Raw genomic sequence first — 26,661 nt, 5'->3', positions numbered from 1 at the left:
CAGCTGCTAAATACCAACTAATGTAATAGAAGGTGTTTGGAACTAGGAACGCTCCATCAATGCAGATGAGTGTACACAGTGAGAACAGGTTTTAGTAACTTGGAAATTTGAATACATCAATGATTTTCTAAACACAAAATGTGAATATGCTCAGTAAATACAAACTGGCCAATGGCTTCAAGGGAAGGAACCAGTCGTGACAGTTTAAATTTGAAGCGTGTGAGAGAGACACATTCATTTAGTGATAGGCATATGGTTTCAACCTATACCTGAGAGAGCTCAATTTTTGTAACACCAAAAATTTTCTTACAAAAATCTAAATTTTTATTAAAGACTATAATAGAAAATCACCAAAAAATTGGAAGTGGAGAAAAATATTACCCACAATATCACCATTTCATTTTATTTCTCTTCTAGCTCCCTCTACCCGTTTTTTTTTTCCTAATTTACCAAATCGTAGCATATATAACAGGGTTTCTCACCCTGGGCACTATTGACATTTGGGACCAGATAATCCTTTGTTGAAGAGGGCTGACTTGTATACTGTAAGATATTCAGCAGTATCCCTGGCCTCTATCCACAAGATGTCAGTAGCACCCCTTACCCTAGTCTTAATCATCAAAAATATCTCTAGATGTCACCTAATGTCCCCCAGGGAACAAAATCGCCCCAATTGAGAACCACTGATATTCTTTTCTTTTTCTCATATTCTTTTTCTCTTACTATATAAATAATATTGATAGTTCTCCATGATGCTACATTATCTTCATAATGAAAAGTGAAGTAACCTGTATACATAAGACAAAGTGGTCTTGGCAAAAATACTTTGGAGAAATGTTGCTGAACTAACTCACCTAGAGAAGGAGTTTTACTTCATAGAAATGCTGACCATTTAAGAGATTTTATTTAAAATGATCTGTTATGCTAGTCATAATTCCTGACATTCTCAGCTAAGGGGAAAAAAAAAAACCCTAATGTTTGAAAATGTGTCAATCAAAGGAAGCAACCTGTGGAATGTTGGATCTATGCAGCACACGCTGGAGACACACGATAGTAAACGTTTACGGGACGGAATGTGATGTGATTTACATAAAGCCTAATTAAATTCGTGAACTATATGGCACAATGTCTTGCAATATTTATCTCCCCAACTGGGACTAAGTGGGTATTTCATAGTTGCTGGTTGGGTTTTTATTTTGTATTATAGTTCTATTATTGCCACCCTCCTTTTGTCACTTTTGTGTGATGGGGATAATGAAAGGGACAAAAGAACACACTGCAGTGAGGCTGAAGGAAAATGTTACCAAAAGAGCTCAGACTGATACTCTACTATGTGCTACCAATGATCATCTATACAGAAGCCTCTATAATGCTGTAATATATAAGGAATAATATCTAGGGAAGTTCTTGATTCCCTCTAGTTCCAACAGCTTTAAAGCAAATGTTAATTTATTGATCTTTTACAAAAACATTTCTCAGAAAATCAGGACATATTTTAAAAACTAGACCCGTCATGAGAAAACAAAATAAGTAATTTACTTGGTGGTTTTATAAAAAAAAAAGTTCAGGCTGCAAAAGTGTCTCCTCATGAGGGTATTAAGTAAGGTGAATCTGTCTAATGAGTACCAGTGAGACTAGGAGACAAAGGTAAGGTAATAAGCAGTTGGATTAATTTGCCTTCCTGATTTCCCCAGATTATTAAAAGTTGTGAGTTTTATGTTGCCAATTCATGAGTCGGAAATGCCTCAGAGTCAAGGACAGTCTCAGGACCAAAGCCAAGCATCTCTATCAAAGGTCTTAAGCCTGCCCAAACAGTTGCTGTGTCTGAACAGGGCAGGCTCTGCGTATGTGCAGAATCCTGCATGGTCCAGGCAGCCTCAGTCAGCCAAGGTTGAGTGTCCAGATCACAGACTCTTCAGATGCTTGATTTCTTCTCCCTCCACCTGCTGCCCTCTCCCGGGCAACTCCCCTGTTTATTTATACCTCCTCAAAGAGGAAGGGAAAAGATAACGGAAGAAAGCAAACTTGACCCAGGTAATTTAGCTACCTGTTAGCTCGGGTAAGAATACTCATGGGATTGAAAATTGAACTTAAGTGTCAAATTCACCATATGCAAGTGATCCCTACACCAATTGGTGGCTGTATCTGTATGACTGATAAAAGATCATGTACATTTAGGGCAAAGGAAGTAGATACTGAAAACTTGATTTTAATATAAACAAGTCAAACAGCAAATTGCTGAATGAGATTCACTCCAAATAGCCACCTGCTAAATAAGATGGCTAAACTGCTAAATAAAACACATAGAAAATAAAGTGGTTTTCCTGGTCTGGTACAGTATGCCAAGCAGGAAAACGCTAAGCAGGTGGACAGCAAATTAAGAAAATGAGACTTGACCATTAAAGATCATAGGCATTAGAACTCATCTTGTTACACATATTTTATCAACAACAGATGCACAAGATGCAAAATTCTACTGATTCATAATATTTCAACCATTTTGGTTTTGAAAAGCTTGGCTAATTCTAACGACGGCAAATTTTAAATTACCTTTCTGCTAACGATATTGCCAAGAGCCTGGGTTTTTATTTCCATTTTACAGAAGGGGAAACCTGAGTGACTTCTTCTAGTCATCAGGAACAGGAGCTAGGTTGACTATCAGCTTAAAGGGTCTTCCTTGGACCGCGCTGGTGTAGACGACGTGGCATCTATTCTACCCCATTCCTTCATGATTAACTTTCGTCATTAGAATAATTTAAATGAGTTTAGCTAGTTTACTCACCAATACATTTCCCTTTGTGCACCATGAGCTGATCAGGACTACCCATAGAGAAATACAGGATTTCACAAGAGCCAGGAGAATCTTCACTACTACACACAGAATACTGACGTTCTCGCCTTAAAAAGAAATTTGGACAACGATTTTTTTTCTTTAAGATTAACACAGGAAATTCTTGCCCCTCCATTTCTTCCTGCTTACTAGCCCACTCACTGTCCAACATCTGTCTCTGCTGGGAACTGAGCTGAAGGTGCTAATGGGAAAGCTGTCCAAGCCCCCACTCGCCATTGAGCCTTCCCCACATGAACTCTACAAACCCCTGTGCTCTACACCTGTGCTGCCCAGTATGGTAGCCACTAGCCACATGTGGCTACTTAAATTCAATTCAAACTCAATTAAATGAAAAATTCAGCTCTTCAACTGCAATAGGCACACTTAAGTACAGAGATTCCTCATTTTATTGTACTTGGCTTTATTGAACTTCAAAGCATCTGTGGCTTTTTTTTTTTTTAGATTGAAGGTTTGCGGCAACCTTGCATTAAGCAAGTCTATCAGCTCCATTTTTCCAACAGCATTTGCTTACTTCATGTCTCTGTGTCACGTTGTGGTAATTCTTGCAATATTTCAAACTTTTTCATTTTTATTATATTTGCTTTGGTGATCTGTGATCAGTTACTACTACGACTCACTGAAGGCTCAGATGCTGTTAATTAGCATTTTGCAACAAAAAAGTATTTTTAAATTAAGTTATGTACATTGTTTTTTTAAAAATATAATGCAATTGCACACTTAATAGACCACAGCATAGTGTAAACATGACTTTTATATGCACTGGGAAACCAAAAGTTCATGTGACTTGCTTTATTGTGGTGGTCTGTTCCCACAACATCTCTGAGGTATGTTTGTACTCAGCCTCAAGTGGCTAGTGGCTACCATATTGGGCAGCATTGATCGAGAACATTTCCATCATCACAGAAGTTCTACAGCAGTGATTTAGCTCTATTCCATGTTGACCCCACATCTCGTGCACACACACATCTGGAGAAACCTGCAAAATGGCGGGCTTGGAGCACTACAAATTCCTGATCACCAACTGGGCTTCCCACTATTGAATGCTCATTCATTCTCTTTCTGGTCTCTGCTCTTCCCCTTCACGACTTCTTCAAAACACTCAAAGCCCAACCCCTCTTTTTCTCTTTCCCTTTTTCTACTTTTTTTTCTGAGTGGGAAGCAATAGCTGGGAAGCTAGATTATAATGCAAATATAACGAGTAAATCGGGAGAGCTTTGCAGGGATGAGGCAAGGGAGAGAGCTCTTGATGGTCAGGATCAGACACTTGGAAGAAATGCTTTGATCTCTAGGAAGCAGCCCTCTCACTCTGAGCGTGATATTGACCTCCACTTTCACTGAGAACATGAAGAAATGAGCAGTGAAGCCCACACTTTCTGTGGGTCCACCTAGAAAGTTACTTGGCATCTGCCCCATTTTTTCTTCTTCCCGGACTGTAAGGAAGGACAGCTGCCCTGTCCTCAGTTCCATCCCTACAGTCTCCTCTGGGACCCTGCACCATCAGTTAGTCCCTCTCTCCTGTATGTTCAATCTGTTCCTCTATATCGGCTCCTTCCCTCAGCCTATGTATCTTTCCCATGTCCATTCTACTCTCCCTCAATCCCATGCCCCGTCTTGTTTTTCATTTTCAAACTTCTACACTTGCTGTCTCCATGTCTGCCCCTTCTATTTACTCTTCATGGCACTGCGAAGTCAATCAAGCTGCCACCTCCCTCCTACCCACTTTCAATCTGATTTTTCCCCTTGGTTCCTTTTTCCTTTGTGGTTGGTGGCATAGTCATCCATTCTGTCTCACTAGTCAAAAATGCGCATGTCTCCCTGAGCTCCTAGACCTCCTGCATCTAACTGATCCCCAAGTATCAGCCTCTCTTCTCCAATTCCCCTGCCCTGTTCAGGACATCACCAAATTTCTCCTGGATACAAGAAATACCCCATTATTAACTGGTCTCATCACCTTCAATCCTATACACCTTCCCCCGCCAACACCTGCCCACACTGCTGACAAGACCTGTTATGACTTGAGTCTCTCATACCACATGTGTGTCCACAAATTCCAAATACCAGGGTATGACTAAATACACTGTAGCTCTGTTTAAATTTTGACTTCTCAAGTTATTTGTGCAACGCTGGGCATACTGAAATTTATAGAGAAAAGGATAAGAGTGAGGGTTTAAAATGATGTGCTAGACTTATTAACATATAATAAATGATCCAGAAGCACCTCTACATGAGCTTTGCCCCCTCCAACAGATGGTGCTAATAGTCACTTTAGTCTAACTCCTCTATGTTCTTTAGTTTACAGTGTGTAAATGCTTGATTTTAAGGCATTTTAGACTATTAATCACCCCATCATGACTGTTAAGTACAAACCCAATGAGATTGTTAAGAGTTCTAGTAAGAAAAGATGTATCATTAGGATTGAAAACAAACCCAGAGATCATTTTAAAAGTGAAAGTGTCAAGAAAAGGACAAATGTGGTACATGCCACATGGGATATACTGACAACAGGAACAATTCTGAAGGATAAAAAGTAAATCACAGAGAGTTTGAAGAGAAGGAACAAAGAAGTCCAATGTCACTGACGTTTCCTGTTTTCACCCAAAAATGTGTACATATTGGAGGCTCATACTGTCTGCTTTGGACTCATCAGAATTGGGTTCAGAACAACCTTCTGGAACCTAATCCATTAATAAGTAAAACAGCTCCTAAACTCCAGCAGAAATAGCCATCCCAATGCAAGCAAATGGTATTTAGAAGCAATTAACACTGGTGCCATTGCCAATGATTTTTTTTTTAAAGATTTATTTATTATTTATTTTTGGCTGCGTCGGGTCTTAGTTGTGGCACACGGGGTCTTTCGTTGCTGCACACGGGGTCTTTCGTTGCTGCACACGGGGTCTTTCGCTGCGGCACATGGGCTTCTCTCTAGTTGTGGCGCAAAGGATCCAGGGCATGTGGGCTCTGTAGTTTGTGGCATGCGGGCTCTCTAGTTGAGGTGTGCGGGCTCAGTAGCTGTGGTGTGTGGGCTTAGTTGCCCCGCAGCATGTGGGATCTTAGTTCCCTAACCAGGGATGGAACCCGCATCCCCTGCATTGGAAGCTGGATTCTTTACCACTGGACTACCAGGGAAGTCCCGTCATTGCCAATGATTAATTCTAGATTATGGAATGTTCATGGGGGTTTGCAATATCATTAGAAATATCACCCATGTTATCAGTTTTTCCCAGTAGCTGTGGCAGTACACAGGATAAAGGGTGTTTTAAACAAAATTGCCAAATAACATTAACTGGGTTTTGTAAAGAACAGATAATTAGACACAGTTCAATTTTAGAAGACTAAATTAGGCATCTACGACCTTGATACCTCAAATAAGAAGAAAATATGATTTTTTAAAAAGCCAAGTAGCAAGAAAAGAGGAAGCAATTTGTCTACTAGGGACTTGAGAATCAGACTCCCACCCAAAAGACTGCTCTGCCAACATGGTCAATGGTGTAGATGGTTGGGATGGGACAGAAAAAGGGAGATCTCAGATGAGACACAGGGGGCTAGGGTAGTCTCACCTTCCCGCCTAACTCACCAAGATGCCACAGAAAACTCTAGCTCTTGGTCCCCCAATTTGAAACTCCAGGCAGCTCTGTGGACATAAAGTTAGTAAGAATTGCTGACATTGCTTTATTTGAAATGAACCAGTATATGCCTCCATGGAGCCAACTGGAGAGACTGTGAACAGTGGAGGCTCACAAGTGTGGAGAGATGTATCAAGGATTCCCTCTTCCCCTACCCACATCCTTAATACTTGAGCGGCTCCCCAGCCCATGTCTTATACTTAGGAGACAGGCTGGGACCTGGGACCCTTTGCTGCAGTGCTTTCACCTGGACAAACACGTCTCCTAGAGCAACAGAATACAAAGAAACTATAAGGGACTAAAAATAACTGTGTGCATGCCCCCTTGGGGCAAATTATGAACAACAAGATACAAAAAGACCAAAAACCCAACTGCCACTTCTGAGGTGTTGGCAGCAAAGCAGGGTACTGAGCATGCACCCTGCACACAGCACCACCAAGGGGGTGGGGTCGACCACCCAGGTCACCCCTCTGGCCCAACCCAGGGGTCTGCCCCTACCCTCCCCCCATTTAAGGCACCAGCTTGCCCTCCCCATCTCAGAGACAGAGCAAGGGCACCTGTTATTTGTTTTTGCTCCCATGTGCTATATAGCACGAGTCCCAATAAAGCCTTGCCTGAATTTCTCATCTGGCCTCGTATCAATTTCTACTGATTAAAGAGTCCAAGAACCCAGCTGGGTAACACTTATACCCTTAATTATCTCTTCTCTGTAAGGAGGAATAGCCAGCAGTTACCACACCTGGTGTCAAAATCAGGAAAACAAACTACCAGACAACCTGATGCTGTTTCCTGGTGAAAATGGGTGATGTATCCTAGATTCTGGGCTACACTTTAGTAACCTGCACAGAAGGCAAGTCTGAAACGGTGAAAATAATCCTCTACCATGAACTACTTTATAGAATTTTTTTTTCTTTTTTTGCTTCTCCTAAAAAGTTCAAAGTGCCCATTTATGAGATATAACATCCCTGGGAAGAAGGCAGGAGAGAACTATGTCTGCATTTACAAAAGACAGCTTGACACTGAATGGTTAGTTTAAACTGACACTTTAAAATGGTTAGTTTTATATTATTTGAATGTTACCTCAATTTGAAAAAAAATAAAAGGTAAATCCTTCAAGGGAGAAAAAAGACAACCTTAAGGACACAGAAAATAAAGCTGTTCAACAAAGACAAAAACACATCCGTGAAAAGCTGGGCCAAGGGGGCTGGCCTTTGAGTATCAGGCCTTTAAGCTCTTTCCACTAGAACAGTGAGTGGTTTTCTGTTCTCTTTCTCTTGTTTTACGCAGTGGAAACCTTTCATTAAATAAAGCCTTACTGATTTTTGATATGCCCACATAAAAAGAAAAGCTGAGTCACCCTGGTTGAAGAGGCTGCAGACCCTACAAGTGCCAAAAAGACAGTCTGTCCCTTTCTATCATCCTTCCTGACCCCCTCCCTCCCTTCATCAGACATTTATTGAGCACCTACTCTGTCTCTCCCAGGCACTGTTCCAGGACCTGAGGGAAACACAGATGAGGTCCTTGCTCGCATGAACTTGACATTGTCATGAAAGGATAAAGACAATAAAAAAGCAAACAAATGTATATGAAGTTCAGTTAGCAGTAACTGCTATGGAGAAACTTAAAACAGGGAAGGGGAGAACAAGTGACTAAGCAGGGGAGCGGAGTGTGGGGGGTGCTCAGGGAAGGCGTCTGAGGTCACTTGTGAGTGGAGAACCGAAAGATAAGGAGTCAGCCATGCAAAGTGCCCCAGGGAGAGCGTAGCAGGCAGAGTGACTGGAAGAGGCCCTGAGATGGGAAGGAGCTTGGTGTGCGCGAGGGCCTGGAAGATGAGCGTGGCTGCCGTGCAGAGGCTAAGGGAGGGGGAGAGTAGTATGAAGCATGATGTGCAAACTGTTCCTCTACTGTTGCTCTCCTGTTCTCCATTCTCCACGGGCAGCCAGGAAGAACTTCACTCAGCGTGGATCAGATGGTATCTTATTCCTCTTTAAAACCCCGAATGGCTGCTCATTGCACCTAAACTCCTGACCCGACCAACAGAGCCCTCCGTGACACACCCCTGCCGCCCCCTTGAACCACTGTCTCCATGCCCACTCATTCTGGCCACGCTGCCCTGTTTGATGAGCTCTGGGCAGCACAAGACCAGGCTGGCTTCGGGTCTTCTGCACCGGCTGCTCTTTACCCGAACAGCTGGCTCCGTTCCATCAACCAGATCTGGTATCTGTGCCCCCCCAGTCGAAAGCCACCGTCCTTCTGTCACTCAGGATCCAATCCTTGGACTCCAATCTAAAGTAGCCATCCAGTCTTTCTTCAAGACAGCCTATTTAAATTCTCTGCAGAGCGCTAGTCACTATCTGACATTTTCTTGCTTGCTTGTGGACAGCCTCCTCCAACTAGAATATAAGCTCCATGAAACCAGCGTCCTTCTTGATCTTGCTTATTGAATCCCCAGGACTCAGAACAGTGTCTGACCTTTAGTAAGTGCTCATTAAGTATCTGGTTCTAGATTGTACTGTTTTTAGTCACAGCCAATTCGAATAATGCCTGCTGACAACAGTGATGACAAGGCCATCTCTACTAACTCTATCAAATGTATCTACTAACTGAAAGAATAAAATGGAACACTCTGGTTATTTCCTTTGGCTTTCCAACTCAAAGACTAGTGAATAGCAAGGAAGAAAAAGAATCATGAGTATGCCATGAGGTACCTCAGTATATCAAAGACTTTTTTTGTTTGTTTGTTTTTCTGCGGTATGTGGGCCTCTCACTGTTGTGGCCTCTCCCGTTTCGGAGCACAGGCTCCGGACGCGCAGGCTCAGCGGCCATGGCTCATGGGCCCAGCTGCTCCATGGCATGTGGGATCTTCCCGGACCGGGGCATAAACCCGTGCCCCCTGCATCGGCAGGCGGACTCTCAACCACTGCGCCACCAGGGAAGCCCTCAAAGACTTTTTATTTCTTAACTGAAGAAGCATGTAAACTATATTTTAAGAAATATTCATTCTTTTCTAGTCGGTAGCCAACATAGTGCCAGAGTTCATGCAGGTTTGTACAACAACGTTGGCAAACGATACATAAAAATGATTTCTTGGGCTTCTCTGGTGGCGCAGTGGTTGAGGGTCCGCCTGTCGATGCAGGGGACACCGGTTTGTGCCCCGGTCCGGGAGGATCCTGCATGCCGTGGAGCGGCTGGGCCCGTGAGCCATGGCCGCTGGGCCTGTGCATCCGGAGCCTGTGCTCCGCAACGGGAGAGGCCACGGCAGTGAGAGGCCCGCGTACCGAAGAAACAAAAAACAAACAAATAAACAAACAAACAAAAGAAGATTTCTTCTTGGATGCTCATGGAATGTCACATTTTATCCAAGACATACAAATGGCCCTCTACAAGCACTACATGAAAAGTTCTACCTATGTCAAGGAGGGAGAGAAGTTCCCATCCTTCCTTGAATAAACTTGCTAATAATCTCTGATCTCAAAAGCCAAGTCTAATCTTGGACCCGCTGTCTACAGTTAGCCGCAAAAATGGAAATGTTTAAACTAAAAAAATTGTTTTTTATACATCCTTATTCATGGCATTGATTTATTTCCACTGTTTCTAACACAGTAGGAATCTGTCAATTATTTCCTACTGAAATACTCTGACAACTTCAAACTATGTTGCCTAATGGAAGCCCAGTTGCAAAAACAATCTAAATTGGTGCAAGGAGTTATAACCTTAAAAAGGAATTGTTACCAGAAACTGCATTCAAGAAAAGACTTAGTTCACCTTAACAGTAGGTGGTTAAATGTTAATATCAAAATAATTTCTGAGCTGATTTTTTTTTTAAGTAGATAATTAGGGAAAGAACTGAAATGATTCCTTCGTATAAACAAACTGTAACCCAAAAGATTATATAAGCTTTTAATTTGGTACCTAAAATGTTTCTTTTTATAGAAGAAAATGTTGGTTTTAAGTGCTGCTTAGATTCTCACAAGAGATAGTTTAAACACATAAAGAAGCTGAATTATAATACCTATACTACTTCATCACCCACCTACTCACAAATGGATTCTGTACTAAAATTCCTTTCTGGTCCACAGCGGGTCACAGCAAATAGACAGGAAAGTCTCAATTCTTTGGTGGAAAAGGATGTGGAGGAAGAGATAGTACCTTTCATATCATCTCTGGTGACAGGGAACAACCCAGGAGCCCACCTGCAGTAACAGGGAAGCCCAGTGTCCTCAGCAGCAACAGGGAGGGGAGCCCTGACAGCAAACTGGGGCTCCCATCCTCACGTAAAGGATCTCCCACACGCGTGCCTGTTTTGGAGTATCCCCCACATCTGTGGTGGGACCTAGGGAGTTACAGGCTGCAAACACACACAGTGTGAAATCTGACTGGATGATGATTCTGACAGAGAAAAGCTTTTAAATCACTTACTGAATAATTAGATCATTAAAAGTCAGATCAAACTGCACTGGAGGCAAGACTGTCAAGTGTTGTAACTGTTATAAAAGGGAATGAACCCTAAAACTGGTTTCATGAAAGATACTTGGAAAGTGTTAAATGAAAATTTCATTTCATATTGCTAACTAATATATTAAGATATACAGGCGCTGCAAAAGTTATTAAAACTATCATGTGACAATTCCACCAAATTTCGCTACAAGTTGTTTTAATTCTTCTACATCTTTCATCCCTTCAGATCAGAAACCTCAGGGACTTACCTAGACCTTCCAGATGAGTTGGTCCGATGTTTACCATTTCCTATAAAGTCAGGAGAGCCTCCATGTAGAATGGCAGCTGTTCTGTGTCCTCCTGGGTCTTTCCTAGAGGTATGATCTTGGTTTGACAAACTAGCTATTTCTAAACGTTCCTTAAAAAAAGAAAAGTAAAACCTACTTTAGATATGTCATAAGTGGAAGACAATCCTGGTACATAATTATAAGTATGTAGAGAATGCAAACCTTATTTAAGCTGAATGTTTTCAAGTGTAATAAAGTTGAACTCAACTTTTAAAAGTTTAATGTCCAAATATATACTGGTTCAAGAACTGAAGGCCAGGTTACCGTTTCAAGAGAATGTGAGTTTTATAAACGAAAATGCTTAGAATCATGGAATATACATGAAAAGTTAGGGAGAAGAGCAAGAGATGAACAGAAGGAGGCATTCAGAGAGAGAGCAGATTCAATATCCTATAATAAACCATAATGGAAAAGAGAAACAATGTTCTAGTACCGTTTGCTGAAAAGGCTATCCTTTCTCCAGAATTATCTTTGTACCTTAGTCAAAAAATCAGTTATATATACATGGGGTGGAAGGGGTCTATGTTTGCATTATGTCTTCTGTCTATTGACAGAATTAGTATTGTTCTGTTATCTATCTTGACTCCAATATTAAACTATTCTGAACACTGTAAAAAACAAACAAACAAACAAGGAGAGAGCAGAGTGAGTGACAGGAAGGCAGATCAGATGTAAGATAGGAGAGTTGGTGGGAACAGTAATATCACCTTAAATTTGTATACAGCTTTGTACGTTCACAAAGGGCAGTACATTTGTCTGTGGGAATAATTACATAAGACAGAAAGGAAGGCATTATCTGTGCCGTCTTAAGGGGTGAGGAAAATGAGCCTCGGAGAGTGTCATCTGTCAAGGTCGCAGAGCCAGGCAGTAAAAAAAGCCAAAGCTTTCAGCCAGGTGCTGCTTACCTGCACATCAATGCCTCCACCCACCGCACCTCATTGCTTCCCTTAAGTTTAATGCCATATTTCTCTAAAAGAGAATGAGCAAAATTGTCTCTGGATTTCTCCAAACATGTGTAGCTGGTTTTTGATTGAGTGGGACTCAGGAAAAATATAGGAAAAAGGACTTTATCCTTTTCCACCCCTGCTTTTTAAACCAGATCTGTTGAATCCTTCTTTTCCATCACTGAATGAAATCTCAGGGAGATCCATGTGGTTTCCATTCACTCTTCTGTATGAACAAATAGTTTTGTTTTCCAAGTATTAATAATTCCAGTCTGGGTTGATTATCAAAACTTCAATCTCCTCTGTCCTTCAACTCTTTTGATAAACTACTGTGGTTATGTAAGCCAAAGACATCTACAGATAACATACAACTCTAAGTTTTGCTACTTATTTGGAGAATCTAAAATATATAATGAATGATATTTGGGGGACTTTTTAGTGCTTCATTTTAAGCTTTACTACTGATACTAACAAAGGAGGGGAAAAAGAATAATGAAGGAAAAAGAATAATGAAGAATGAAGGACAGGGGTCCTGACTTCTCAGATATTCAAACATTATAAAGATACAATAATTCAAATATCATCAATGGAAATAAAAAGGTTTTATGTTTAGCAAAATGTAAACTATTCGAGTATGGCAGAATTGCTAGAGTACCTGCTTAGCCATTTCTTTCCTTTTTTTCTCTTCTTTTATCTCTTCTTTCCTTCTCTGAATCTCATGAAGGATTTCACGTTGCTGAAACAAATCATACTGCCATCAAATGCTGATCTCTGAAACCCATACAACATACGAATTCTGTAATCACAAAAAATCTTTTGAATTTCAGTAATTCAAGCTCTCATCTCCTAAGAGATCTGAATATCTAGAACCTTAGTACAAACTGTAGTTACGTCAGTTTTATTAGAGTTCTTAGGCAATAGGCTTCCCACTTAAATGGGTGTGAAGACTGTGGGGAGGGACACGTACTCCCCATTTCTATGTGGACGTGTAGGGCGCGGTCAGCTAACTGCTACGCGGCAGGAAGCTGAAATAAGCTGAGTCATCCTTCCTGTGGCCACTGCGCTTGCGCTAAGTATACTAATGAGGTTTTAAAGTAGCGACCTATCCGATGCTGGCTCACAAATCGCACCATCGGCGAAAGCCAATCACAGAGCGACACATGTTCTTAATCCCTATATAAGCAGACTGCTATAGGATTGCGGGGTCTTCCTTCCATCTTTCTTCAACCAAGCTGTGCTCCAATAAAGTGTGATACGAGAAGAATCTTGCGTGTGGCGGCTCGTTATTCTGCCGGTCGGAAACGGCTCGCCGCATGGACGGACTTTTTTTGGAAGCACGGAGTCCTAACTACTGGACCGCTAGGGGATTCCCAATGTGGAGGGACTTTAACTGCAGCAACACCATGGGCCGCTCACTTCTCCCCACACTTGACTGAGACCCTCCTCTTTGATACCTGCCTGTCTGCAGAGAACATGCACTTGTGCCTACTGTCGGCCAGGCCGCTGGGTGGAGGTGGGCTGAGCTGGGTGCACACCCACAAGCCACAGACCTTCAGGTGCATTCCCCAATCAGTTTTCTGAGTATTAAAAGTGGCATTTTGATCTCTATCCATTTGACTCATGTAGCTATTACTCAAATGATTCTGAATTTTAGGTAGAGAAAAATAATGTTTTTTATGAGCTGCCTAAAATTCCAGGTTTTAAATATCAAAACTATTGAGAAACTCACCAAAAACTATTACAGCAATAATATAAAGCATACCCAAAACTTACAGGTAGTTATAGTAGGACACCAAAACAAGTCTGTTAAATATCCTTATCTTCTAGTAAAAATGTGTCTGCCTAAGAACAATGACAACAATAAGGAACTTTAAACCCTAAATGGTAACTAGGCTACGCAATTAAATAGGAGATAAGCAGTAACAAAATGAATGGAACCGGGATTTCCCTGGTGGTCCAGTGGTTAAGACTCCGTGCTCCCAGTGCAGGGGGCCCAGGTTCGATCCCTAGTCAGGGAACTAGATCCCGCATGCTGAAACCAAAAAAAACCCCAAAAACAAACAAACAAACAAAAATCCCTCATGCCGCAACTAAGACCTGGCACAGCCAAATAAATAAATATTGAGGAAAAAAATGAACGGAACCCACAAAGACAGTGTTAACATAAGTAAAGGATGAACAAAATGAAGCAGGAAAAAAGAACCAAGAATAAGAACCTAAGAAAAGCAGGAAAAACAAAACCCTACAAGTAATTGCAACACCTAAGGGAAGAAAACTAAAAAGCCTCACTGAGAGATAAAAATAAATGGAAAAACATTCCTGGATAGGAAGTCTGAACACTGTCATAATGTTAATTCTTCCTAAATGAATACATAAGTTTAGTGCAATTTTACTCAAAATTCCACAGGCTTTGTTTTGTTTTGATTTTGAGAAAGCAATCCTATAACTTATCTGTGAGAATAGCCAACAGAAAAAAAAAAAAAGAATGAAGGATGAAGGGACAGGGGTCCTGACTTAGACAGTCAAACGTTATAAAGATACAATAACTCAAAGAGTGCTGTAGAGACTCAAGATAAAAACATGAATTGAACAAAAGAGACAATTCACAAGTAGAACTTAGTATAAATGAGTAGATAAAATACACTTTAAAGGAATTATTACAAATCACTTAAAAATGAATGATTACTTAATAAATGTGTTAGGAAAATGACTGGGAAAAAAGAAAAACTCACACCCTCATTTTTACAACCCACATCAAAATAAGTTCTAGATAAGTTTATTAAAAGGCTAAATAGAAGGAAAAAAAAACTTAAAAATCAGGAAGGAAATTTAGATACATGTATTAACTCTGATTAAAGGATTTTTAAAATAACACAGCAGTATACATCCATATGCAAATTAAGAAAAAGTAAAAATGGTTAATGAACAAAAAAGACGTTCAGTCTCTGGCTTTGGCTACTCATTTGGGCATGAGATACTTGTCCCACAGAGGGAAGAAGATAATAGCCTCTGAACTCCTGCACAGCTTTACAAGCACAGAAAGAGCACCAGAAGTTTGGTTAAGCCAACTTCCTTTTTCTCTTATTTAAAAACCTGGACTAAGCGTTCTAGGGGTAGCATTGATATCTGTTGGGAGGGAATCCCTCATAGTATTTATTTCTTGGTTACTCTTAGGGCCTTCTTTCACATGAATCCATGATTCTTGGATCAAATGCTGAGCAAAACTTAAAAGAAATACCAGTAAGTGAGTAGGTAGAGACGGAGGAAAACCTATAGGAGCTCGCAGTCCTCCGGGCCGGACACCGCGGCGACAAGGGTCTCACCTCCTCTTCCTCTTTCCGCTTGGCCTCTAACTGCCTCCGTTGCTCCTCCTGAGCCCGCCTTTCCAGCATTTCTTCATGAAAAGACTTGGGAGGGGGCTTGTTGTGCTCGCAGAGGAATGACTGCACATGGTAAGCCAGTTCAAATATCATCACCTAAACACATGGATGGAAATCAACCACAAATGGTCAAATGGTCAAGCAAAGCAGGGCCTCAAGGTGAGACTACAGAAAAACATGCAGGCCATCCGAGACCCACTCACAATGGTGATATTCATTTTGATGTGACACGTTCTAAATTAGGTCTAGGATGCAACCACAGGAGGAAAAAGCTTTAATAGCACTCACCTCATTGTGTTACCATCAAGAAAAATCACTATCTAGATAAATAAAAAACTTCACTTTTCTTTTGCAATCCTATTCAATTTATTAGCATTTTCTGTATAATAAATCCGATAAAATGTTTTTCTGTATAAATAAATCTGGTAAAATATTTAAGACTGCATAAAAGTAAAGACTACCTTCCCAGCTAGAAAACCTGCCTACATAATGACAGTTGAGCAGAGAATAATCATTGCTAACATGAGAGCTTTCATCTATCCACACAGCATCCTGAAAACATCCTACTGGGGTACAGAGGCAAATGCTTAAAGGCCTCACTCTCTCCCTGCTACTAATGGACCAGTAGGAGGCTAATTAATACTTAGAAAGCATTTCATTTCCACGTAGGGAAGCATTCACAGTATCAGAAGGAAAAAGGCCCCCCTCTCAGACATCCTATGTGAATGTAGGAAGCCACTTTCCCCAACCCCTAAATCATAAACCATAGCTTGGTTGGTAAATCAACAGAGCAAGGGTTTCTGGGACCCCACACTGACCAACTATTCCAACCCCAAAGAGGTCAAGAGTGCCAAGCTCCTTCTGCAGATGAGGACCACCACTCTGAAATTTCTTTTTCCTCAATTACAATGAAGCACATTAAAAATTATTGTTCCTAAAAGGACTTAGGGTGGTAAAAAGTAACAGAATTCATTGTACACAAGAATATATAGTTTGCCTGGTGTTCACCTTTCTTTTGGGGAGAAACCACAGCTATTGTTGGGGGAAGCTGTATTTTTTATTGTACTAGAAGCTGTGGCGTTCACTAGAAACACTAGTTTAGAGTCTAAGAGGCAAACTATTCTGTGAAAAGCTCTTTTAAGGAAAGCTGGTTAAAGAAGGCAGTTTCCATCACGTCAAAGAGAAACCATTTCTACACCAGAAAGGAGCCAGGAGCCAAGCAGTGGAGGGATTTTCTTTTGCTAATCTGTTTAATTTACTAGCATTTTCTGTATAAATCTGATAAAACATACAAGACTGGATGTAAATAAGAGCTAGTCTCCAGACTGGCTCTTGTCCCCCTCTCCCCCAAATCTACACAGTCCATCGTCTTGCTTCTCTCAGCCTCTGCTCACATGTCACCTGGTGGGGCCTCTCCTGACCTCCTTATTTACAACAGCCGCTCTGCCTCACCTCGCAGTACACATCTGTATCAGTCAGGGTTCTCCCGAGAGACAGAACCAAATAGAAGGGGTATGTGTCCATATATATATATATATATATATATATATATATAGTATAGTATCTGCACATAACCTATGTGCATCCTCCCACAGTATACTTTAAATCATCTCTAGATTACTTACAATACCTAATAGAACGAAAATACTATGTAAATAGTTGTAAATACTATGTAAATGCTATGTAAATAGTTGTCGGCATGCAGCAAATTCAAGTTCTGCTTTTTGGAACTTCCTGGATTGTTTTTCTGAATATTTTCCATCTATGGTTGCCTGAATACACGGATGTAGTACCCAGAGATACGGAGAGCCGACTGTGTATGGAGAGAGAGAGAGAGAGAGAGAGAGAGAGAGAGAGAGAGAGAGAGGGAGGGAGGGAGAGAGAGAGAGAGAGAGAGAGAGAGAGAGGGAGAGAGAGGGAGAGAGGGAGAGAGAGAGGGAGGGAGGGGGAGAGAGAGAGAGAGAGAGAGGGAGAGAGAGGGAGAGAGGGAGAGAGAGAGGGAGGGAGGGAGAGGGGAGAGAGAGAGAGAGAGAGAGAGAGGGAGAGAGAGAGAGAGAGAGGGAGAGAGAGGGAGAGAGAGGGAGAGAGAGGGAGAGAGGGAGAGAGAGAGGGAGGGAGGGAGGGAGGGAAGGAGGGAGAGGGAAAAATTGATTGAGATTGATTTTAAGGAATTGGTTCACATGATTACAGACGCTGGTAAGTCCAAATTCTGCAGAGTACGCCAGCAGGCTGGTGACCCAGGGCAGAGTTGATGTTGCAGTTCAAGTCCCAAGGGCATCTCCTGGCAATTCCTTCTTCCAGGGAGGCCAGTCTTCTTCTTTTAATGCCCTCAACTGACTGGGTAAGGCACCCCCACCTTATGGAGAGTAAGCTGCTTAACTCAAAGTAGACTGATTTAAATGTTAATTTCATCTAAAAAATACCTTCACAGAAACATATAGAATAATGTTTGGCCAAATATCCAGGTACCATGGCCTAGCCAACAGACACATAAAATTAACCATCACAACTTCTATTAGAATGGATAAAATAGAAAACTGACAACATCAAATGCTGACACGGACGTGGAGAAACTGGGTCACTCACATATTGCTGATGGTAATGTAAAGTGGTCAGCTAACCTGGAAAATTCGGGCAGTTTCTTAAAAAACTGAACACACGGTACCATACACCCACAACTGCACTCCTGAGCATTTACTTCAGAGAAATGAACTTGTGTTCACACCAAAAGCTGTACATAAATGTTTACACAGCTTTATTTTTTATTTATTTATTTATTTTTGGCTGTGTTGGGTCTTCGTTTCTGTGTGAGGGCCTTCTCTAGTTGCGGCAAGCGGGGGCCACTCTTCATCGCAGTGCGCGGGCCTCTCACTGTCGCGGACTCTCCTGTTACAGAGCACAGGCTCCAGACTCGCAGGCTCAGTAGTTGTGGCTCACGGGCCTAGTTGCTCTGCAGCATGTGGGATCTTCCCAGACCAGGGCTTGAACCAGTGTCCCCTGCATGGGCAGGCAGATTCTCAACCACTGCACCACCAGGGAAGCCCAGCAGCTTTATTTTTAATAGCCCCAAACTGGAAATAATTCAGCTGTCTTTCACCTGGTGGATGGCTAAACAAACAGTGGTGCACCTATAAGATGGAATACTACTCAGCAATAAAAAGTAACAACTATTAATACATGTGACAGTCTGATGAGTCTCCACAGAATCATGCTGAAGTGGTGGGGGGAAGGGGAGTAAGTCCCAAAGGTCACATACTGTGACTCTATTTATATAACATCCTTGAAATGAGACAATTACAGAAATGGAGAACAGATTAGTGGTTGTCAGGTATCACGGAGGGCATGGGGGTGTAAGGAGGTGGCAACATTAGGGATCTTGTGGTGATGAAACTATTCTGTATCTTGACTGTATCAATGTCAATGTCCTGGTTATGATATTACACTACAGTTTTGCAAAAATGTTACCATTGGGGCAAACTGAGTAAAGGGTACTTGGGCTCTCCTGGTATTATTTCTTACAATTGCATGTGAATCTATAATTATCTCAAAATAAAAAGTATAATTTGTAATAAAGCCAAAAAAGGCAGGGGGGTGGGGGGACAACAAAAGCAGAAATAAACAAGTGGGACTACATCAAATTAAAAAGTTTCTGCACAGCAAAGGAAACCATCAACAAATGAAAAGGTAACCTACAGAATGGGAGAAGATATTTGCAAATCATATAACTGATAAGGAGTCAATATTTAAATACATAAAGAATTCATACAACTCAGTAGCAAAAAAAAGAAACCAAACAATCTGGGACTTCCCTGGTGGTGCAGTGGTTAAGAGTCCGCCTGCCAGTGCAGGGGACATGAGTTCGATCCCTGGTCTGGGAAGATCCCACATTCCACATGCCATGGAGCAACTAAGCCCGTGCGCCACAACTACTGAGCCTGCACTCTAGAGCCCGCAAGCCACAACTACTAAGTCCGCATGCCACAACTACTGAGCCTGCGCTCTAGAGCCCGTGAGCCACAACTACTAAAGCCCGCGTGCCTAGAGCCCACACCCCGCAACAAAAGAAGCCACCACAGTGAGAAGCCCGAGCACCGCAAAGAGTAGCCCCCACTCACCACGACTAGAGAAAGCCCGCGTGCAGCAACAAAGGCGCAGCGCAGCCAAAAAGAAACAAAAAGAACAAAACAATAAACCCCCCCCAAACTCGCAAACAATCCAATTAAAAAATGGGCAGAGGAACACAACAGACATTTTTCCAAAAAAGACATACAAATGGCCAATAGGCATATGAAAAGATACTCGACATCACTAATCATCAGGGAAATGCTAATCAAAACCACAATGTGTCATCACCTCACACCTGTTAAAATGGCTATCATCAAAAAGACAGCAAATAACAAGTGTTGGCGAGGATGTGGAGAAAAGGGATCCCAGGTACACTCTTGGTGAGAATGTAAATTGGTGCAGCCACTACGGAAAACAGTATGTAGGTTCCTCAAAAACTTAAAAATAGAAATACCATATGATCCAGCAATCCCACTTCTGAGTATATATTTAAAGGAAATGAAAACAAAGGATCTTGAAGAGATATCTGTACTCCCATGTTACTGCAGCATTATTCACGATTGCCAAGCTAGGGAAACAACCTAAGTGTCAACGAATAAGTGAATAAAGAAGATGTGATACACACACACACCAGAATATTGTTGAGCCATGAAAGAGGACATCCTCCTGTTTGCAAGACACAGATGGACCTTGAGGCATTATGTTAAGTGAAACAAGTCAGACAAAGACAAATACTGCACGATACCACTTACAGGTGGAATATAAAAAAGCTGGACTCACAGAAACAAAGACTAAAAGTGCTGTTGTTTTAAGCTGCTACATTTTAGGAAAATTTGTTAGACGGTAATAGATAACTGAATTCGGACAGAACTGAATACTGAACACTTCCTTACTTGAACTTATAAACAAAGTAAAGTATTTACACATAATTATTCGTTTTTCAAAGTAGAACAGCTTTGTGGTATTTGTTGTCTCCACGGCCTAGGAGCCAGAGGTAGTAACTAGAGTGTTAGGGACCCCTAACTTTCAATTTTGGCTCAAGTTCCAAGAAAACATGTACTCTTGAGATATAATTTGGTGGTTTGATATTTTGGTTTTTCTACCTGTAAGACAGCATTGACATACATTAATTCATTTGTTAAATTTAAAAAGTATTAAACTAATATAAACAGAATAAAATATAATAACTTAAACAAAAAAGAAACAGAGACTAGAATGGTGGTTACCAGGGGCCAGGGGCGAGGGGGTGGGAGAAAAGGGGAGATATGTTGGTCAAAGAGTGCAAACTTCCAGTTATAAGATAAATAAGTTCTGGGGATCTAATGTACAGCATAGTGATTATACTTAATAACACTGCATTGTAAAAATAAAATAAAATACAGCAAAAAATTTTTCAAAAAAATCACAAATCATGAATCCAAGAAACCAGAGGATTCTGTAGCTGAATTTTCAATATAACTCCATATTATTTTTCAGCTAGACATTAGACTACACTAGAAATGACTTAAACTAGAAAGAACTTTGGAATAATTCCCAAGGCCTATTTTTTTGTCCAGACTGTGCTACAATCACTTTCTTTCTTTCTTTTTTTTAACACCTTTATTGGAGTATAATTGCTTTACAGTGGTGTGTTAGTTTCTGCTTTATAACAAAGTGAATCAGTTATACATATACATAAATCCCCATATCTCCTCCCTCTTGGGTCTCCCTCCCACCCTCCCTATCCCACCCCTCTAGGTGGTCACAAAGTATCGAGCTGATCTCCCTGTGCTATGCGGCTGCTTCCCACTAGCTATCTATTTTACATTTGGTAGTGTATATATGTCCATGCCACTCTCTCACTTTGTCCCAGATTACCCTTCCCCCTCCCCGTGTCCTCAAGTCCATTCTCTACATCTGTGTCTTTATTCCTGTCCGGCCCCTAGGCTGTTCAGAACCTGTTTTTTGTTTTTAGATTCCATATATATGTGTTCGCATACGGTGTTTGTTTTTCTCTTTCTGACTTACTTCACTCTATATGCAGACTCTAGGTCCATCCACCTCACTACAAATAATTCAATTTCGTTTCTTTTTATGGCTCAGTAATATTCCATTGTATATATATGCCACATCTTCTTTATCCATTCATCTGTCCATGGACACTTAGGTTGCTTCCATGTCCTGGCTATTGTAAATAGAGCTGCAATGAACATTGTGGTACATGACTCTATGAATTATGGTTTTCTCAGGGTATATGCGCAGGGGATTGCTGGGTCGTATGGTAGTTCTATTTTTAGTTTTTTAAGGAACCTCCATACTGTTCTCCATAGTGGCTGTATCAATTTACACTGCCAACAACAGTGCAAGAGGGTTCCCTTTTCTCCACACCCTCTCCAGCATTTTTTTTTTTTTCCCAGCATTTTTTGATGATGGCCATTCTGACTGGTGTGAGGTGATACCTCATTGTGGTATTGATTTGCATTTCTCTAATGATAAGTCATGTTGAGCATCCTTCCATTTGTTTGTTGTCAGTCTGTATATCTTCTTTGGAGAAATGTCTACTCAGGTCTTCTGCCCATTTTGGGGTTGGGTTGTTTGTTTTTTTTGTTTTTTTTGTTTTTTTTTGTTTTTTGTTTTTTTTTTGTTTTTTGTTTTTTTTTTGTTTTGCGGTACGCGGGCCTCTCACTGTTTTGGCCTCTCCCATTGAGGAGCACAGGCTCTGGATGCACAGGCTCAGTGGCCATGGCTCACGGGCCCAGCCGCTCTGCGGCATGTGGGATCCTCCCAGACCGGGGCACGAACCCGTGTCCCCTGCATCGGCAGGTGGACTCTCCACCACTGCGCCACCAGGGAAGCCCGGGTTGTTTGTTTTTTTGATATTGAGCTGCATGTGCTGCTTGTCTGTTTTGGAGATTAGTCCTTTGTCAGTGGCTTCATTTGCAAATATTTTCTCCTATTCTGAGGGTTGTCTTTTCGTCTTGTTTAAGTTTTCTTTTGCTGTGCAAAAGCTTTTAAGTTTCATTAGGTCCCGTTTGTTTACTTTTGTTTTTATTTCCATTTCTCTAGGAGGTGGGTCAAAAAGGTGCTTGCTGTGATTTATGTCATAGAGTGTTCTGCCTATGTGTTCCTCTAAGAGTTTTATAGTATCTGGCCTTACATTTAGGTCTTTAATCCATTCTGAGTTTATTTTTGTATATGGTGTTAGGGAGTGTTCTAATTTCATTCTTTTACATGTAGCTGTCCAGTTTTCCCAGCACCACTTATTGAAGAGGCTGTCTTTTCTCCATTGTATATTCTTGTCTCCTTTATCAAAAATAAGGTGACCATATGTGCATGGGTTTATCTCTGGGCTTTCTATCCTGTTTCATTGGTCTATATTTCTGTTTTTGTGCCAGTACCATACTGTCTTGATTACTGTAGCTTTGTAGTAGAGTCTGAAGTCTGGGAGCCTGATTCCTCCAGCTGTTTTTCTTTCTCAAGATTGCTTTGGCTATTCAGGGTCTTTTGTGTTTCCATACAAATTGTGAAATTTTTTGTTCTAGTTCTGTGAAAAATGTCATTGGTAATTTGATAGGGATTGCACTGAATCTGTAGATTGCTTTGGATAGCAGAGTCATTTTCACAATGTTGATTCTTCCAATCCAAGAACATGGTATATCTCTCCATCTATTTGTATCATCTTTAATTTCTTTCATCAGTGCCTTATAGTTTTCTGCATACAGGTCTTTTGTCTCCTTAGGTAGGTTTATTCCTAGGTATTTTATTCTTTTTGTTGCAGTGGTAAATGGGAGCGTTTCCTTAACTTCTCTTTCAGATTTTTCATCATTAGTATATAGGAATGCAAGAGATTTCTGTGCATTAATTTTGTATCCTGCTACTCTACCAAATTCATTGATTAGCTCTAGTAGTTTTCTGGTAGCATCTTCAGGATTCTCTATGTATAGTATCATGTCATCTGCAAACAGCAACAGCTTTACTTCTTTTCTGATTTGGATCCCTTTTATTTCTTTTTCTTCTCTGACTGCTGTGGCTAAAACCTCCAAAACTATGTTGAATAATAATGGTGAGAATGGACAACCTTGTCTTGTTCCTGATCTTAGAGGAAATGGTGTCAGTTTTTCATACAGTCACTTTTTTTTTAATTTTAGAATTTTATTTATTTTTTTATACAGCAGGTTCTTATTAGCTATCCATTTTATACATATTAGTGTATACATGTCAATCCCAATCTCCCAATTCATCACACCACCCCCACCCCCTGCCACTTTCCCCACTTGGTGTCCATACATTTGTTTTCTATATCTGTGTCTCCATTTCTGCCCTGCAAACCGGTTCATCTGTACCATTTTTCTAGGTTCCACATATATGCATTAATATACAATATTTGTTTTTCTCTTTCTGACTTACTTCACCCTGTATGACAGTCTCTAGATCCATCCATGTCTCTACAAATGACCCAATTTTGTTCCTTTTTATGGCTGAGTAATATTCCATTGTATATATGTACCACATCTTCTTTATCCATTTGTCTGTCGATGGGCATTTAGGTTGCTTCCATGACCTGGCTATCATACAGTCACTTTCTATACTACAACAATCACTGAAGTTCTTGGAAACGCAACTTAGATGGCTGTGACTCTATGTGTTATAGAATGCAAGTAAAAAACTGTCCAGGCACTTTCCCAGAGGCCCAGCATAGACATGGAGGCCTAGGGTTAGCCCTTACTTAGCTCTTCTCAATTTTTATAGAATGGGATAGTTAAGCATGAGCTACCTAGGCAAAAACACTGAGTGATCTTATACAAAAGTGAGGAAATAGATTATATTTAAGAGATAATAATACTCTCTGTAATTATACACACAGTATACACAGAGTTAATACACACAGTAATACTCTGCCCTAAGAAGTCACCTAGCGTAGCCCTCCAGAGAGAGTTCTGCCACCCAAGGGGGAGCTCATGTAGACTGTGATGTCACAGAATTAAAAAAGAATCAGTACTGAACTAGGTGTAAATGCTCAGGTATAAAAGGGACATTGATGGAGGAGAGTGTATTGTTAATTGTTGAGGAGGAAAACAGTCCTTCTGATATGAAAATTGGAGAGGTGGCAAAGTTTGGTGAGATATCACTTGTCTGCAAACATTTTCCAGCATAAAGGTTGAAGTCAAGATGAGGTCATGATGTCAGGTCCAAACTGTGCAAAAAGAATGCCCAGGTTCATATAAAGTGCTTCCAGAAGAATTCTTAAGCAACAGTACTATCTATATATACTCCACAATTTGTAATTCATAAATACCATTAATTAAAAAAATACAAACAGCAATGTTCCCCTTTGTAGATACCAATAAAACCCAAAACATCCTAGTGAAATTTAGATTTGAGGTGCAACGGGAAAGGCTTTAACCCAAAGAAAAGGCCAGAAGGCAAACACTGTTGAACATGACGAGATTTTTACCATCCGCTCATAATTCCAGTTTAACAAATCATACCTCGCCACAATGTTTTTTGGCCACTTCTTCTAGGCGGGACTTTAACAAATTAACAGTTTCATTTGACAGACCTTTGGCATTCATTAATGCTATTTCAGGGACTCTGGAAAAGAAAAAAACAAAAAGGAGTTACTCTAGAAAGTACAGATTATTTGCATTAATATTTGCTAAGTTCCAAGCTCGGGGCCTGGGGATTTCATAAGGGCCTCATATGTGAATCTCTCTGTACCCCCAGCAACATTTCTTTTCATCTCAAAAGCATTTTAATTTTACCCCAGCAACTCTGTTGACACAGTACTCAGCATGGAGGCACCTGCAGCCTGTGGGGGCAGCAGTGGGCTGGCTAGTCGTCAGTGTGGGCAGTCGGGTGCCCTGATCCCCCAGAGGACCCGACATACATGATTGGGGCTCGATCAGGGGTCTCCCCAACTCCTCTGTGTGATTTCAGCTTTACAACCTGATTTAAATTTTTAGCATCAATTACTGTCTACTGCCTTTTAAAAAAATCACTCCAGCTCTGTGTGTGATTCTAGCCCAGTAACTTCACTATGAGCTCCCTTGTATGGTAACGCTCCATCCTGGCTTGCCCCTCAATGTCAGTTTACTCAGACAGCTCACCTGCCAGAGTCCAGACGCTCTGTGCTCATCAGTGCACTCCAGCATAAAGCAGGACAAGAATACTAGGCGAGATGGAGCCACAGTGATCTATCTAGTATTCCCACAACATGCTGTGTCCCAGGCACTCATTCTGCTGTAAATGAGCTCACTTACTCATACATAAATCTAGTCATGCACACTCTGCAAACTCTGCTCTTCCAAGGATGCCTACCACACTCTCCTCTCCATCCCTATAGAGCGCAACTAAGAGTTAACACTTTCTACCCAAGGAAAGTACAACCAGCCCTTGGGGTTCTTTTATTTCCAACCAATACACATCTAATAACAACTCTGAGATTAAGTAGGCTTCATTTGAAGAGAAGATGATTCATCACTTCCCACCAAGCATTTCTGAGTAATGCATGGCGTTTTACCTTGGCGAAGCCTTTACTCTTCACTTACCTATGGACTCTCTCAATGCTTCAGTATGATAGATTGCTACAATCATCAATCTAGTTGGATAGATGGAAATCGGAGAGAGACTACTGAGTCTATGTGTGGTCCAGCCAATCCAGGACTCTCTCTCTCACAGTGGCATCAAGGACTATTCTGCAGAAAAGGAAAGTTTTCCTGCCCCGTATCATCTCAAAAGATAGGAATGTTTCCCCAAGTCAAGACTTACATAATTTTTTTTAAAAAAAAAATCAAGCAGTCATTATATAGCAATATTAACAAAATGGTGAAAAATTCAACTGCAACACTAATTAAACTTGCTTTAAAATTTCCAGTGTTCTCTTTATGCCTTTGCTACATAATTCATAATTTTATGTAGCTGATATTATCATGTTTACTTTTTAACTTTTTGTTAAGCATTTGCATGCTGTTTCTTAAATAATATTTTTACCAAGTAGACACATCAAGATTTACCTGACGAGTTCTCTAAAGTAGT

At 40.9% G+C, this 26,661-nt stretch overlaps 1 protein-coding gene across 5 annotated transcripts in view; it reads right to left on the bottom strand.

The window, feature by feature from the left end:
- EIF2AK4 (eukaryotic translation initiation factor 2 alpha kinase 4) overlaps positions 1–26,661 on the bottom strand; it is a 114,408-nt gene that overhangs the window by 73,977 nt on the left and 13,770 nt on the right. For 4 of the 5 annotated variants that reach the window (XM_079914486.1, XM_079914487.1, XM_079914489.1 and 1 more), the window contains exons 3-7: positions 25,116–25,218; positions 15,526–15,678; positions 12,858–12,938; positions 11,181–11,329; positions 2,783–2,898 (exon numbers count right to left, since the gene is read on the bottom strand). In XM_079914486.1, coding sequence (XP_079770612.1) covers positions 2,783–2,898; positions 11,181–11,329; positions 12,858–12,938; positions 15,526–15,678; positions 25,116–25,218 — 602 coding nt within the window. Of the gene's footprint in view, positions 1–2,782; positions 2,899–11,180; positions 11,330–12,857; positions 12,939–15,525; positions 15,679–25,115; positions 25,219–26,174; positions 26,625–26,661 lie in introns of those variants that run through there. The other variant, XM_079914488.1, reaches the window with a different exon arrangement.

Source organism: Stenella coeruleoalba (assembly GCF_951394435.1).
Source record: "Stenella coeruleoalba genome assembly, chromosome: 2".
Lineage (NCBI taxonomy): Eukaryota > Metazoa > Chordata > Mammalia > Artiodactyla > Delphinidae > Stenella > Stenella coeruleoalba.
This window is presented reverse-complemented; position numbering and strand designations above follow the sequence as displayed.